Genomic DNA, 16,398 nt, shown 5'->3' with positions numbered 1-16,398 from the left:
TGTTCTTTTATCCATGTAAACGTGAGAGAATTTGTTAAAGCAGAACATTAAGCACATAGTTGAAGCTTAAGTCTCTTAAAACAGGCAACCGAGGTACTTTATGCTAGGTAGAGAGTGGATCTCTACATTTCTTATGCTGATTTTTAATGAACCTTGAAATAGTGAGTAAATTCTTAGAGACTAAAATAATGCTAGAGTGCCAGTTTTCAAAGTGATGTGAGGAAATCCTGTCCAAATGTGGTCTAGACAGCCTGAACCTCATTAGAAAAACTGTTGAAGGAAACAGCTAAAAGAAAATTAAAAGCCTGGAAGGTTAATTATTAATGATAAAGTACAGAATAGGCCTTATCGAATGAATATGGGAGGAGATTGCAACTTTTTAGCTGATGAAGGAAACGATGGATGTGTTTCAGCATCTTTAAGCCTTTTCTGTTTCATTGCATTCTGATTTTAAATACATATTTTACAATATCAACAGTTTGTATGTTAAAGGGTTATGAACTGTTCACTGCTGAATCAAAAATAGTTTCTGTGGTATTATCACTGACTGAATAGCTGCATCAAGTAAGATTGTACTTCCGTTTAATGTTTTCTTCAATAACCCAGAAGAAAATGAAAAAATATTTTTAAGTGATACTGGTTAGAAAAGAAGTAAACAATGAAAAGGACAGATTAATGTGAATTTCTTGGCAAGCAGGGCATGTCCAAAAAATATTATGGTTAAACTACACATCTTTTGAACAAAGAATTCAAGCTACACTTAGAGGAGGTAAGACTATATGCTGAAAATGTAGGATCCTAAAAACAATCTGGCTGTTGAGGTGGATAAGAACTGCATATGTCTTCTACACGGTGTTTTAAGGAACTAGCTGATCTGATTTCAATTGTATAGGTAAAACTAATAATGGATTGGAAAGTGATGTTACACCCAAATACATTCAGTGAGACCAATAGTGAGCAGCTACATATTTGTTAGAATCATCATTTAAAAAGGGTATTGGAAAAATTGGGAAAGACTCAGAAAAAAGCCCTTCCCCCAGTTATTTGATACCTAATGTCAAGGTCTTTTAGTAAGAGATGTAAGGAACTCTGTTTTGGTTTACTTGGGGGAAAAAGAAAGACTGGATTTATGTTAGGTCACACAAAAAGATACCATTTTAACAGGCTCATCAATATCAGAGAGAAAAGTGACGCAAGATTTAAGGACTGGGACTTTAAGTCAGAATAATTAAATTTAGTTATCTAGTTGATAAAGATGGTAATAAACCCTTGGAATATATTTTGATTGAAATGATAGAATTCCCACTTTGGTAACAGTAGGACTACACATAAATACATGCATTAATGATGAAGGGTGTTATCCCAAGTGTCTCTCCAGAATTCAGTTCTTTCTCTTTAGACCAAGTGAGAGAGATGTAGTGGGATCCTAAAAAGGGAATTTTCAGCCTAATTTCTGCTCTTGACATAATGGGAAGTGCCATGCATCCATTGTTATCACTATGGTATCAAGAACAAGAAATTGAAAGAGAAGAAAAGTGAACAGTCTTTGTTCCTAGTGAGAGAGAGTTTTTCAAATTAAGTTGAGGAAAAGAAAAGGACACCCGTTCATTCATGCACATTTTTATTTTATGTTAAACAAGATAATTTTGTTTGAGCTTGAACTTTTGTATCTGAAAGAAATGAAGCTTGTGAAGGCAGTATATGTGCAAAGCATAAAATATTTTCTGCAAACATTATTGATGCAGCTGTTATTATACATCCAATTACGGAAAGTAGCACATAGTTAGACAGCTTTATTTGCTGCAGAATCAATCTCTGCCTGACTTTTATTACAGGTAAGAGATTAAAACCAGAAATGATGAGAGGAATTCCCAAGTGCAATAGCAATGACATCATGTGAGACCATTAAGCAAAGACTTAATTATTAATATCTAGTACTTAGCAGTTCTGAAAGGTAGAGGGCAAACGTTTTGAACTTGCTGTAGTCTCATAGTCACAGCACAAAAAATCTTTTCAGCATCAAGGAGCTTGTATTCAGTGGTTTTCTGCACTCTGTTAGTTTTTCTTCATCATTTTTAATACTAGACATCAGGACTTTACACTTCAATTATTGGCTTTACCAGTCACGTGAATATTCATAAGAATAGACAGAGGTGTGGAGCGGAAGATACATCTCAGAGCAACTGCCGTGTTTCTGTTCTCTCTGATCTTCAAGAGTTTTATTTAACCCCTTTAAGGGATAAGTCTGGAAACTAAAATTTATTGGATCTAAAAAAATCATGGCGTCAACGATACTAGTTTCATGGCATGTTATTATCTTCCCTATGCCTCTTCTCCCAGCTGACCTCCCTGTTGCACAGCTGATAGGAAAAAGGGCAGACAGCCCGGCACTGACAGCCACCCAGTCGTCTCCTCTGGTAACGGCCTGCCTGCCCCCTCCGCTGCTCCAGAGACACGGGCTAACTGCTTTTCTGTCAGATGTCCTAGCTGATCAACATCTAACTGAACTCAGGAATTTGTTTTCTCTTGTATTTCACTCTTAAATATGCTGCTTCGGTTTCCTAACCACAAACCCATGTGGCCTGACAGTTTTTTCCCATTTGTATTGTTTGGTCCAATCAAATATCTTTGATGTTGCAACTGAATTTATGTGTATCTATGTATATGTATACATATATATGTATATATGTATACATTTTATATGTTCTTGCATGTGTGTGTGTCTGTCTCTCTCAAGAAATTGGAGACCTGCAATGGGATTGCTTAAAAGACTGATAAATGAGGCTAGTTTTAAAGTTGAAAACCAAGCTACTGAATTCATTCCTTAACAACACACTTTGTGCTAATGGTTAGTTCTCACATATAATTAACCATTATTGCTATGTGTATAAAACTGTTAGTCTCTTGTACGCTACACTTGTACGCTAAATTAACTGTGACTATACAATAGCATGGAGCTGCTGCTGTGCAGCTGGCACTGATGGCCAAGGTCCTCGTTAGTCTCCAAGGCGAAGGCGATCAGGCTGGAGAGCTCTTCCACCAGAGGAAGTGTCTGTCTTCGTTTCTCCCCTGTCATTGTGGGTGTTTTATGCTTCTTGCCCCCCCCCCCCAGCATCCCACCCCCTGGGATTCAGCTGCTCCTTAACTTGGTTTTGCTTTTGCCAGTCATGCCTCTTGTGCCTTGGGAAGGATGCTCTGCCTGTTTTCCGTCCCTGTGCTTATTTTGGTCTTTACCTTGTAACTTCTGTCGCTTGGGTGTCTCCAAAGTGCAACTGTGCAAGCCTGTCTTTGCTGCTTTGGTGGTTACATTGCTCACTACATGAAATGCTTGCACGTAGTGTTGGGCTGTGCCATCACAGTATTAAAAATAGTTGCATGCTGGTCGTTCTGCAATTTAAGTGTGCTTATATTTGGGTTCCAGGCAAGCTAGTATTAACTCTACCCAGATTAATACACTCGGAGCTTTCACAGAGCTTTTCTACTTCAGCTGCACTAGCCACAAACCTTGCTCTGTATTATTATTATTTGTAATTCCAGTAAAGAAAGAGAATAATCTCAGATGGCTAAAAGTTCAAGAGAAACCTAAATTCAGGGTGACAATCTTTGTACTTAAAGAACCAGATCCGGTGGATCTGCATACCTTTTTTTGACCTCAGAACACATCATCCTTTGGCCAACACAGGGACACTTCAGTCTTTCCTTTCAATGTATTTGTCCCATCAAAGGTCTTTTTGTAAAGTCAGTCTAGGCTGTCATTCTGAAGCTGTGGCTATGCAGACACCCAGTCCCTGGGAAATTTGTTCAGCATCTTCCTGTGTTGTGCTGTAGCGCTAACTAAAATGTGAGCTTGTACTACTGTATTGCCCGATTCAAACATGCAAATTGTAGGCACTAAATCAAATACAGTCAAGCAGAGAATCTGCCTATGTTAGAGACACCAAGGTTTTCCCGGTAATATTTAAATGCTCTGTTTATAGACAACCTTGAATTACCTTTGAGCATAAATTACTATTTAGTTATCAAAAGTATTTTATTATTTTATTGTTTTCCATGTTATTTTGGAAAGACGCACAGGGGCAGGCCTGTGTTCCAATAAGGATATAAAACTGATTTTCATTCAGTCACTTAGAAGAGAGGCAAAGTCCCACTGTAAAAATTGAAACATCAAAGGCGGGGGGGGATTCGTATATGAAGATGCATGTTCTTATTGTTTGTGAAATGCAGAATGCCCAATTTTTCTGAGAGAGGCTCAAATACCATCTGTCGTTTTGAAGGGGAAATATTCCCCTCCAACTGGATTCTTTCTGCAAGCTGGCTATCTGAGTGTCACTGTAGTAAAGGAGGTTAACCTGTTAACGTCTTCCCATTTCCTAAAATGTCCAGGCAGTGAAGGTGTAAAATCATTTCTTCTCTTGAATATCTTTTTTTCTGTGCAATGTTTATTCTCTGCCTGAAGCATCCTGGACTTCATCTAACATAAACATACCATACAGACACAGCAATCTTGTGTCTTTGTATCGTGTCATAGAGTTAGACTTCTCAAATTTTAGATTCACTTGAAGATCTAGTGTTACTTAAGCATCTTCCAGATTATTCCAAGGAACCCAAAACTCATCATTGCAATACAGGGCTATTCTACTGGAAAAAAAAGCCAAACAAATTACAACCTCTAATAGTTAAATGGACACAGTTCTCCTGGATGTACCTGGATGTTACAGTCTTACCAGTCATTTTTATTAAGTTACGTACATACAGAAGTTGTAAGTGGTACAATAAAATCAGTAAGCTGGAGGACAGATTTCAAGTTCACTTCTTTTGCAGTCATTGATTTGTCAACTAAAAAAATCCGACTTGCCTGACTAGTACAAAAAACCCAGCGCATTGGGATACAGACAATTTTAATATAATTTTATAATTTACACATCCTATACAAGAGAGATTGAGAATTATATTACTTGCTAGTATTTCAAAGTATTGATTTCTTTTTCTAGCTATCTAATTATTTCTCAATATCCAAGATTTAGTATCATACATCAATTATTTATTATTATTTGAAAAGTGACAGAAAATGATATTTTGATCCTATACTTATTGTCTTGAAGGCACAGCTGCTCAGTTTAGAGGAAACTTGTTTTGTACAAATATTTGCGTGAAGGCAGCACCATACCGTAGCCATGGAATATTAAGCTATGTACATCGAGATAATCCTCATCTCTTTCACACACTGAGAGTGGTATCTTGATTTTTAGCTACATGGGTCGTCTTCCAGTAGAAAATGTCTCTGCACTATAATTTGTGTAAATTTATATGGAAATCATAGTGAGAAAATAAATACGGATGAGTGTGACAGTAGGTAAGTTTACTCTTCACACGTGTTTTTCAGAAATGTCTCTTGCTGTTCAGTCTTCTATTTTCAATTTAAATTCCACTTTTCCTTCATATGGATCATGAACATTATCAAAGGTAATTCCAGCTCCAATGATTTTGCACACTATTTTAAGTTCTACATTCCTCGTAATGTTGAGAAATTTCACAGCTACCAAAGGATTGCTGTAGCTGGGCTAGGAGGGAAAAAGCAGTACTTTAATTTTACGCTACCAATTTAAAAATAAAGTCTTAAAATTAGCCTTCTCTCCAGCTCTCGTAAGATTGCAGAGATGCTCCATACGTTTCATCTTATACAAAGATAAGGAAGAAAAGTGATACTGAAATACATGAGCACCCACCTGTGCCTTTTTTCCATAGTAGGGGAAGTAGTGCAGGTTGAAGGTACCGTTCACAGGGTAGTAGTCCACCTCCAGTGGGCGAGACTCATCACCCTGTGCATAAAGCAAGAAAGCAGCTCTGTTGGCTGGGCAATCGTAAGCCAGCCCCGGGCAAGTGTTTTATTGCTGCTAAAAGCTGCGCAGCCTGTATTAAACCTCAAGTTCAGCAGTCTGTTTAGTGCTGGTCTTATTTTTCAAATAAAAGTGGAAATCTCCCGCTCTTACTATTGCTGAGAAAAACAGGCAAGTGTTCTTTCCTAGCAGCTGTGAATTCAGTGAATGGGGACCTGCTGAAATGTGCAGAGAGCCTGAAGGAGCTGCTCTGAGGCATGAACTTCACTAGTGGGAGCTGAAAGCAAACAGCAAATGTTCTTTGCAGCATGGAAAAACAATTTTTCAGGTCATTTAAAATAAACATTTTTTCCTTGTTCTTAGGATGTCTGCTGGTGCAAGAAATTGCACAGAACTGAGAATATTCCCAGTATTTGGTCAGAATGATCTGGGTTCCAGAACTACAGGGTAATCCTTCTGGTCACAACTGCGCTTCACTTGCTATCAAAACTGCAGTGCTTGAAATTTTTCCTGTATGAGGACTCAGACCTCATACACTTACCACGTATGTGCAGTCCACTCTTGGTGCAGTGCCGTTGCCAGGCAAAAATTTGATAATCTGAAATAGAAAACAAACATTTGGTCATCTTGGAAACTGTTTTGAGATAAAACCAAGCAAACAATTAACTGAGCTTCAGATGCTGCTTAATGTTTCTGCATAAGGCAAAGGGATCACCTCATCTTATGTATCTGGGTGAAAAAAACATGATGTGGGCTGGATATTTAAGAAGCAGGACTCTGTGCTGCCCGGGATGGGCACTGCAGGCGGGCTCTTTCCTGGCTGCACCTCCTGGCAAGTCCAGCTCATTTGCCTGCCTGTACCGCTTGCTCTCAGTCTCTTAAAGCAGCTAGTTGTGTGAAAATAAAGGAAAAGCTGAATCCCCGTGCTTTTCGTTATATGTCTTATTAGAAAACCATGGCTTTGGCGGAAAATCATGGTCCCATTCAATCCTACAAAAATACTGGGGTCACGCCCTGTAGCGGCAAAGGCGAAAGGAGGTAGAGCCCCCCCAGGCACTGTCCACCTGCCTTTCCCCTGCCAGGGCTGGTGTGCAGCCTTGCTGAAGGAGGCAAAGGCTTTTTGGGGAAAAGCCTGTGTTTCACCTGCCAAAATCAGGGGCACAGCTCTCCTCTCACAGCTGGACCTTGCACAGATTCTTGAAAATATTCATTGCCTGAGTTTAGGGTGCAAGCCCAACCGAAACTGAAGTGATTTTGTCTATCAGGAGCTGGTGGAGAACACGAATTCTTCGCTTTGTACTGAAATTGAACTAGAAGGCTCAGCATCTTACCCGAAAACAAAAAATGCTTATGCCTTTCTCTGTGCCCTGAAAAAATTAAAGGAGGCATGGAAGATTCCCTTTTTCCTCTCCAAAAAAAATGTTTGTGGTTTTTAGTGAAAAAAATATCCACCAGGTTTGAATTTTGTTTTTACAGGTTCTGCTAAAGATTTTCTTTGCAGGCTGGAGAAATAAGGTGTGCAAGTATCACCTCTCTGAAATTACTTCAGTTACTGTCACATCTTAACGCCTCAGCTGAAGGCACAGGATCGTGGTATTGCAGGATGAAACTGTTTTACGTACTAGTTGGATGAGAGCGCTACAGAGATGCTAACAAAACTAAACAAAACCCAAACCTTTAGAGAGAGTTGGTTTACAGATCACCTTTTTCCTACATTACTTTCCTAGGGTGGTGACCAAGTCTCACTATTTCTCTGGTAACTCTGAAGATCTCCGGGAAAAGCACGTTAATTTGTCCTCCCAGTACAAAGCAGAGATTAGAGGCCATGGCAGCAGACAATGTAGCAGCTCCTCAGCAGAGACTTGAGCTATCAGGGGTTTTCTTTGGTGAATTCTTTCCTTCTCGGCACCTTGAGCCTGTACTTACCCTGTTCATTTTTATAATAAAACAGGGTTTTCCTTCTGGAAATCCAAAAGTAGGATCTGTGATGCCGGAGCAGTTTTGAAGCATATTTGAGGTAAATTTGCAGGATAGTTTTGTTTTATTCGGGCCATCAAAGGTGTCCTGAATGAAGTATGTGTCACTGGTGCAGTTGATGTTCAGATGCTGAGCAGCTGGTGTATACGCTAGATGAGTGAAGGAAAAAATTCATTCATGTACATCCCAATATCATGCTGGAGGTTATATCATGGGAAACTGTACTTCAAGTGAAGTTGGGATTAGATGGAATGAGGAAAGTTTAAATTGTTTGGTCTGGGGTTTTTTTTCTTAGAATACCCAGGCAAAGCAAAAAAAGAGATAAGTTAAGGCTGGCAATTTGTGTTGATAGTTCCATATAAAGTCCATTTCAAATATAATTTTTCTCAATATGTGTATGAGGAAGAGAAATATGATAGTAAGGCTCACAAAGAATATAAACATATTAAGATACAAACAGGCAAATGGAGCACCTGACCTACTTTGACTATACTCTCCGATGACACCATGCAACAGCATCACAAGACTTATTATGGCACTTTGATACTTGTAGTCATGGACAATATTAGATTAATTTAGATGAGACTAGTTTTGAAGACCTTTTTTTACCCTTTTCCTTCAAACTTTCTATTAGCCTATTTTATTAAGGCTATTCAGGATTTAAAAAAGTAAAAAAGCTGAAGCAGCAACTAAAAGCTCTGCTTTAATAGACATATTTACATGTGTTCAATTTATAGATTTGTGAGGTGATTTGCTTGTCCCTTTCAGAAGGTGCATTTTTCATTCAAAATCTCTGATTTCAGAAGGACAAATAGAAAATGGAAACACTGACTTAAGGTCCTCAGACCCAATAAGGGAGATGCAACAGCATGTTTCTTTAATACTATGCAGGAAACCTGATTTTTACCTGCCAGAAAAGTCTGGAGAGTTGTCACTAAACCTTCCCAGGTTTTGTTGTCGGATACGTTGTAATAAATTTGTAGTCCTCTATCCCCATACACGTCCGGTCGTAATGTTACACCTGCATGGGGGAAGAAAAGGGAAGGCAAGGCAGAGGAGAGGTGCCAGGCACAGATTTGTTTATTTAAATTGACAATAGCGATTACGTCGCATCAAGACTTGTTATTGTAAGTGTATGAGATCCCCAGCCTTTGCTGGAGGGGATTTAACCACATACAGACACCGCCTCAGCTCTGAGTTGTTCAACGGAAAGCCTAAAGCCTCTGCTACTGCTAAACTCTTTTCTTTTCATATATATCCATGCTGTTATCAGAACAGCTTGCAAAATCATTCCAGCAATTGCACTGGATTTCCCCAGGACTTGTTAAAAATAACAGTTATAATAGTCATGTCAGGTTAAAGAAACAGATAGTACTGCAGTGTGAGAAACAGCTTTTGAAAAAGCCACGCTTAATATTTTACAGGAATTATTTTGCCAGCAAACATCAAGCTTACTGAATATTGGGAAAGGAAACTTCAAAATTCAGCAACAGGCAGACAGAATAATTTTTAGGGCTACAGCTTCGAAAAAGTCATTTTTTCCTTCCCATTGCTTGTAAAAACAAGCCATTAGGGGGGTGAAGTTTTAGCAGTAACCACTGATGATCTCTCGCTGATACTGTCTTGACCCTCCCCAGTCTCACTTCGTGTCCCACAAATCTTTATTTCCAATCCCATGTGTCTTTGCCTGTCTTATTTTCACTTGCTTGGCCGCTGGCACAGCACATCCCAGTGGGGAGGGATTCCTGCTCTCCCAGGGACTTCGCAAGCTGCTGGCAAGTGTGAAAATACCCCCCCCAGACTGCTCGCCCCAGTGCCCCTCCACCTTGCTGGGCACCCCAAAACCCTCCGGGGTGCTCGAGGGGCTGGAGCAGAAACCAGGGTTTCCCCAGGGGCTGAGCCCGGCCCGTGGGGAGAGGAGGTATATATTTATATATTTACATATATTTAAAATATATATTGTTATATATAAATATATAAAAATGAATACATGAAATAAATGCGCCACATTTTATTTTAAAGCCTGAAAGTGGTGTGAGGGGAGGTTAAATTTCGCAGGGGTCATTGGGGGAGAATCAACCTGATTTATTCCATGTTTGTCTCCCCTCGCGCCCGGGCTCTGCCGATGCCTCTCAGCCCAGCCCAGCCCCACACAGCCGCTGCGGGAGCCTGGGGGCTTCACTCCCCTCTGGGCAGCAGCCGACTGGACCGTGGCAGTACCTGGGGATTTCAGCTGGTCTTGGTAATCCGGCTCGTATGGATTCACCGTCCTCATTAAACAATAAATGGAGAGTGCGAACAGCCCTGACATCACCACGTAGAAAGCCAGGTAGTACAGGCTGATCCAGACTGTGGAAAAAAATGAGGGCAAAATCTCATTTTTCGAGTAAGGCGGTGCAGTGATCACTCCGCAGCTGGGACCGTCCCGGCAGCAGCAGCCATCCCCTTCCTGCCCTTGGCCCCAGGAGGTTTTCCCTGCGAAGGGACTGGTGTTTTGGATCTTTTTGTCTACACTCAAAAGAATATTCTTCTAGAAAAATTTGGCTGTAAATTTGTTCAGTTTTACAAGGATTTTTGAAGTAGTTGGTGCTTAGCCCAGATTATTTAAAGCTTAAAAGATTGTGTGGCTTCTTGAAGTCACTTCACATATTAAGACCATTTATCTGCTTATTAACACGGACTAAGCGACACAGCCGAGGTATTTCTTAGACAAAAATGCTCCTTGTTGCTCCTTGTCTTATTTGGATGACAGATGTCAGTATTTCAGGTGTGTTGATTTTACACCCGTATCACCTCACTCCCTTTAACATCTGAAATCACCTTCAGCAAAATGTGGTTGAGTGGTGCATTTTTATTCTGGTGTGAGATGTAGAATGGTGCTGTGTTTCTGTCTGTGGGTGCATCATGTTATCTTACAGGAGGCTGGTGCCCTACAAGCAGCCAGTGAGTATTTTTGGGGGGCCATCAGAAACCGCTCCCTGTAATCATTGGTGCCTCATAGCACCTTCTTCTCTCCAAAGTGGAAAGGCTCACATTTCGGTTTGATTTTCTGTAAAATCATGCTTTTAAGAATGACTAATAAGCTACGCTCACGGGCTTCACAGCAGAAAAAAATCATCTGGAAACTTGCAGCTACTGTTACAGTCTGTGGGAAGAGCAGGGACCTTCCTTACAATGGTCAGAGCTGCCCTTCCCTGAACGTAGATCAGCAAACACGTTGTCGTTGTAGACACGAATTCGCGTTAGCATGCGGTGATAAGAGATCTACTGAGCAGACAATAATTTAGAAATTAATTTCAGAAAAGCAAAATGTGTTTCCAGAGAATTGGACAAAACCCACCAACTAAGCAAAATTCTCCGTATACCAGAACCCTCTATAGCCAGCAATGTCAGAATCATACTGTAACCACCCCCCTCCACTATTAAAAAGTTAATTGTTAATGTGTTAAGTTTTGTCCTTTTGAAATATTTGGTCCAAAATCAGTTTACAGTCTTATATTTGCAGGAACTACTTGGATCAATGTTTTGATCTCATTGATTCAGCTTACAGGGCCACCCTAAAAGCGGCTCAGAAGCATATATGAGAACTGATGTCTTCAACTGTTATGACACATCTACCACCACATTACGTCCCATTCATTAGGACAACTCCCCACCCAAGGTTTTTAAGTATGTCAGAAGGAAGAGAAGACTCTTGTGTATGAAAACCTACCCCAGTTAATTAAGGTCCTTCCCATAAAGAGCTTTGTTTCTGGATTCCAAACAAAACGTCGGAAATTTTCCATCCGCTCGCTGCAGGTCTTTTTTTCATTTAAAGTTGCCATTTTCTCACAAAATTTCCCCAAAACGCGTCCTCCTCAGAAACTAAGAAATTCAACCCTGCCCAAACAGTCGCTCAAGAAAAACACTTTGGTTTTTATACCTTCTTCTCCACTGAAGGTCAACGAGATTACTTCCTATACCAATGAAAGCCCCTGCTCACCATTATCAACCTGCAGCAGATACAATTCTTTATAAAAGGTGTTGATAATGCTTGGTGTTGAGCCTGGCAAAGAAAAGTTAGTTCCTATCAAATGCCCTTCTCCTTTCTCTTGACCACCTTAGCAGATCGGCAGAGTTACGCATTTTGCCGAGGGCCCGTAGGGCTTGCGATAGACTCAGTGCGATAGCTGTTATCAGAGCAGATAAAGCGAAGGAGAACTTGTTTCTCTCTAGACTTCATTTTCTTTTTTTTTTTTTGTTCCAATTAACCTGCAAATAGTGGATATAATTCTCCCACTACAACCTGTAGCCATCTGTTGGGATACAGGAGATCGCAGCGGGAGTGAGTGGGGGAAAAGCACCGTTTCCCAGAGTGTTTGCCGTGTTGCGCAGGTGGGGAAATTAAGATCAATGTTTTTGTGTTTTCTGTGGGGAACGTTTTTAGGTGGTCTCTGACGATGCTAACTCAACTTCGGAGGGTATCCCCACCTTGCTTGCTGACTCTCTCTGCCTCCCTCTCAGCACGCCACCAGAAAAGCCAGAAGAAAGATGGAGGAGAGAAAAAGAAAAAATAATATAATAATATAATAATAAATAATAAACAATAAAATGTATACTATAATCATATAATTTATAATACAATGATATAACAATATAATAATATAATAATATAATAATATAATAATATAATAATATAATAATATAATAAAAGTTTTGCCACACAGGTATACGACGAGGCAGAGCAGAGAACATATGGGTGTCAGTTAACTACCTTTTCTACCTGCCTTACAGCCAAAGGCTCTGGTATGTTCAGAGCAGCCGCCCAGCCCTGAGCTCGCCCTGTGCACAGAGGAGCAGGACTGAAAAGTGTCCCCTGCAGCTCCACGCGGACAGAAAAGCAAAGGGCGCACGGCAATGGCAGAGCCGACGGGCTCTCTAAACACCCCCGCTGCAAGGGGAGCTTGGGTCTTAGAAAGCCCTGCCGGGCAGGCTGGTGTGCTGGCTGCTTCTCGAAGTTGTTCAGTAGCGCTCTTACTCTCTCATTGGACCCCAGTAATGGCAAACCCCAAGTTACCGTGTGAATTCAGCAGGACCAGGGTTTCATCCCTTCTAACCAGGTATATTGGCGTGCCCTGCCTTTCACTGACTTCACGGGATGCATGGTGGGGGCAAAATCTTTAAAATGGGCTCATATGAGAAGGCTGACTGAGAGACTTTGGATTATTTGGACAGTGAGACAGCTGTAACTGAGCCTGCCAGCTGGGTTATTCTGTCAGCTAAATAATGCTGAGTTTCTGAACACAGAGAGAGAGATTTATTGTGCTTTGCTGCCTCAGATCAAGCAGCATGATAGTTTAGCGTAATAGCCACCAATTTGGGGTGATTTAACTTGTTTTCAGATGATGACATAGGAGTCAGGTCAAGTAAAAGAAAAATAAGATTTACAGACATTTGACCGATTTGTGTTTCCCATAGAAAGGAGAGGAGGATGAACAGAAAAGTACTTTCAGTCATTACACCATGAGCTGACCAATATTCAGGACAAACATGGGGGGGGGGGGTTAAAGTTAAAATAAGACAAGGAGATTGGGCAGTGGCCTGAAAATGAAATAGCTACCCAGAGGTAAAAGGCTTGTGGAGGCTCCCACGTAGCAGTTTCAGAAACGGGAACAGAGGCTTGAAGAGGTTAGGGGGAAAAGCAGGGAGGGAAGTAACAAGGTTTTCAGGAAGATTTAACTTTTTTCTGTATTGAGCAGGCGCCCGTCTGGTGAATCAGATGGAGGGAAGCAACTGGACTCGGATGGGGAGTTAGAAGATTTATAAAGAAAGAGAAGTCAATGTAAATTTTGACCCTCCTTGCAGAAAGGTGATAATTTAACAGTACACAACTTCAGTACGCAGCTAAATCTAAACAACAAACAGATTAATTATTCATAACAAAATTAAATCCCAAATTATGTTCAAAAGGAAAATGTTGCTACTTCTGTTTCCACACCCTGAAGCTGGTGTAGAAATCAGCAGGGTTTCCACACGCTGAAGATGGTGTAGAAGTCAGCAGGGTTTCCACTGCAAGTAAGGGCGAGGAGGCACCGCTCAGGTCGGCACAGCTGAGGCTGAGCACGAGCGTCTGCACAGGAGTCGAAATGGAGCCTCTTGAAACTTGGGAGTTTGTTTGGAGCCTCTAACAAAACTGAGGCCAAGGATTTCATGCGCTTGTCTCTCTCATATTATATCCCGTTGTTCCCATCTATCGCTGGCTGGGGAACCTAAAACTCTGCAGAGTTCAGCACCACTCGCCCAGGCGTGGCTGCGGAGCATGAAGGAGAGGGTAAAACCGGGAGGGCAGAGCCACGTGCGGGAGAGCGAGCTCAACGGGACCCTGCAGGCAACGGGAGAGGACCACCGTCGGCTGCTTTCATCGCAACGGGGTCAAAGAAATTGGTCAGGATTTGCGTGTTACAGAACAGGCAGGAAAATGATGGTTGAAGGAAAGGAAAGGCAGATTTAAAATGGAGGGGGAGGACCTGGCTGCTTTTAATGCTCCCTGTAACCTGTACATAATCTGCTAACCTAGATTTGACAGTGCTGGCTATATTAGGTAAAAGTAAGGAAGCTAAATTATTTAAGTGGATTAATTAAATTGAATTTCCTTATTTCTAAGCTGGCATTAGTAAAGTTCAGTGAAAACTGAAAACAAAACCACCCCAAGTTAACAGCAGTATCTACAATAAAAGGTAAGAATAAAGCAGAACAATATTATGGATGGAAATCTGCTCTGACTAGAAGCTCCAAAAATACAAATTAGATAAATGCATTAACCACATTAATATAAAAGCATAAATAGAATTAGTATAATTTTATTATATCCTTATTGTATAATAAGCTATGTACATAATTTCAACTGATGCAGAAATTAAATACATAAATATATTAGAACCAATAAATTACAGAAATGCATTTACATAAAAAACAGAAGTAGGAAAAACAAAGTCATATAACAGTGGGTGGTTGTATTAAGATGGTTTCTCTCTTAGATTTCTCCTCCAGTATTGGAAATTGTTAATGAAAATGCCAGGTATTTCCCAGTGAAAATGAGAGATGTCAATGTTTGGAGAGTGATACACCAGTAGATATGAGCTGAGAAACTTGCATTTTATTGAAGAAATCACCAGGAGCTTTGAGCCAGCATCGAACTTAAAGACAAGACTTGCTTGTGGAAGTGGTGCCGTGGCTGCCACCAGCCAACTGCTTGTGGCCATCACCTGGTGCTTGTGACTAGTTAACGCTAGATGGATAACTGCAGAAGCAATTTTCATTAAAAACTCCATTTCACTTGCATGATTTCTAAATATAATTAAAGAAATAGGATTGGTTAGAAAATAAGTAACTGCTCATTAAGTACGCAGCTCCTCTTGGAAGCTATTTGCAAGCACATGCAAGACAAGAAGGTGGCTGGGATTTACCAAGGGCCCGCCAGCCTGGTTGTTTTCTCTTGTGAGATGAGTGGGCTGGTGGGCAAAGGTGGAGGCTTTTCAATTTGACGTCATCCAATCTGACATCAGCAGAGCTTGGAACATGGCCACCAGACAGGGAGCTGTGCATCGGCTCAGAGAGGACCAGGGCAGGATGGACGGCAGCTGGGCAGGCAGGACCACAGCACGGTGCTCAGCGGGAGGATGTTCAGCTGCAACGAGTATGGAGTGGTGTCCCTCAGGGGCCGGCACTGGTGCTGGGGCTGTAACGTCCTCACTAACCATGGACACTGCGGCGTGGTGGTCGACAAGCTGGAGGGCAGGGCTGCCACTCCGAGAGATGTCAGGCAGCTACAGAGGGGCCCTCCAGACCCTCCTGAGGTCAGCAAGGGCAACGGCAGAGCCCTGTACCTGGGACAGGACAGCCCCATGGCACAGGACAGACGGGGACTGACGGACAGTGCTGCAGGAGAGGACTGAGCTGAACGGCAAGCTGAACGTAAGTCAGTAGTGCACGCTCGCAGCAAGGAATGTGAACCACGTAGCGGGCAGCATGAAGAAGCTCTTCTGACAGGCTTTTAGCTGGGAGGCTGAGCAAAGGGGTTATTCCCCTTCATCCAGCACTCACCGGGCCACATGCGGAGCCCTGTGTCCGGGGCTTGCTCAGCGGCAGGGGAAGGCTGCAGGGACATCCTGCTGCTCTCCTCGGTGGCCTAAAGGGAGGTTATAGGGTCAAGCTCTTCTCTGAGGAGCATAGCAAAAGGACACGAGGCAACAAACACAGGTGGCAGCGAAGGAAAGTCCGGCGAGCTAGAAGGAGAAAGCTTGTCTCCATGAGGGTTGTCACATGCAGGAACAGGAGCCCCAAGACACAGTGCAATCTCCTTCCTTGGAAATGCTAAAAACCCAGCTGGGTGCAACTCTGTGCAACCTGCTGTACCCTTGGGGCTGGCCCTGCCTTGGGAGAGGGTTGGACTAGGTGACCACCAAAGGTCCCTTTCCACACAGACAATCTTGTGCATCTACAATCCTAATCTATTTTTGATTAGCAGGATGCGAAGCAGAAAAGGACACCTAACACTGAAAACTTGTGATAGTGTTGTTATATGGCAACACTTCGCATTTCTATA

At 41.7% G+C, this 16,398-nt stretch overlaps 1 protein-coding gene across 2 annotated transcripts; it reads right to left on the bottom strand.

Moving 5' to 3' along the window:
• Positions 1-5,399: 5,399 nt before the first annotated feature.
• On the bottom strand, positions 5,400-11,638 carry ATP4B (ATPase H+/K+ transporting subunit beta). 2 transcript variants are annotated; one of them, XM_072853468.1, is made up of 8 exons: positions 11,527-11,638; positions 10,035-10,163; positions 8,722-8,835; positions 7,764-7,963; positions 6,379-6,435; positions 6,282-6,290; positions 5,727-5,819; positions 5,400-5,561 (listed from the first exon to the last, which is right to left on the bottom strand). In XM_072853468.1, the coding sequence occupies exons 1-8, from the start codon at positions 11,636-11,638 to the stop codon at positions 5,400-5,402; spliced, it is 876 nt and encodes a 291-aa protein (XP_072709569.1). The 2 variants fall into 2 exon arrangements, with proteins under 2 accessions (XP_072709569.1, XP_072709579.1); XM_072853478.1 differs by lacking the exon at positions 6,282-6,290.
• Between the last annotated feature and the right edge of the window lie 4,760 nt (positions 11,639-16,398).

Source organism: Ciconia boyciana, chromosome 1 (assembly GCF_034638445.1).
Source record: "Ciconia boyciana chromosome 1, ASM3463844v1, whole genome shotgun sequence".
Taxonomy (NCBI): domain Eukaryota; kingdom Metazoa; phylum Chordata; class Aves; order Ciconiiformes; family Ciconiidae; genus Ciconia; species Ciconia boyciana.
This window is presented reverse-complemented; position numbering and strand designations above follow the sequence as displayed.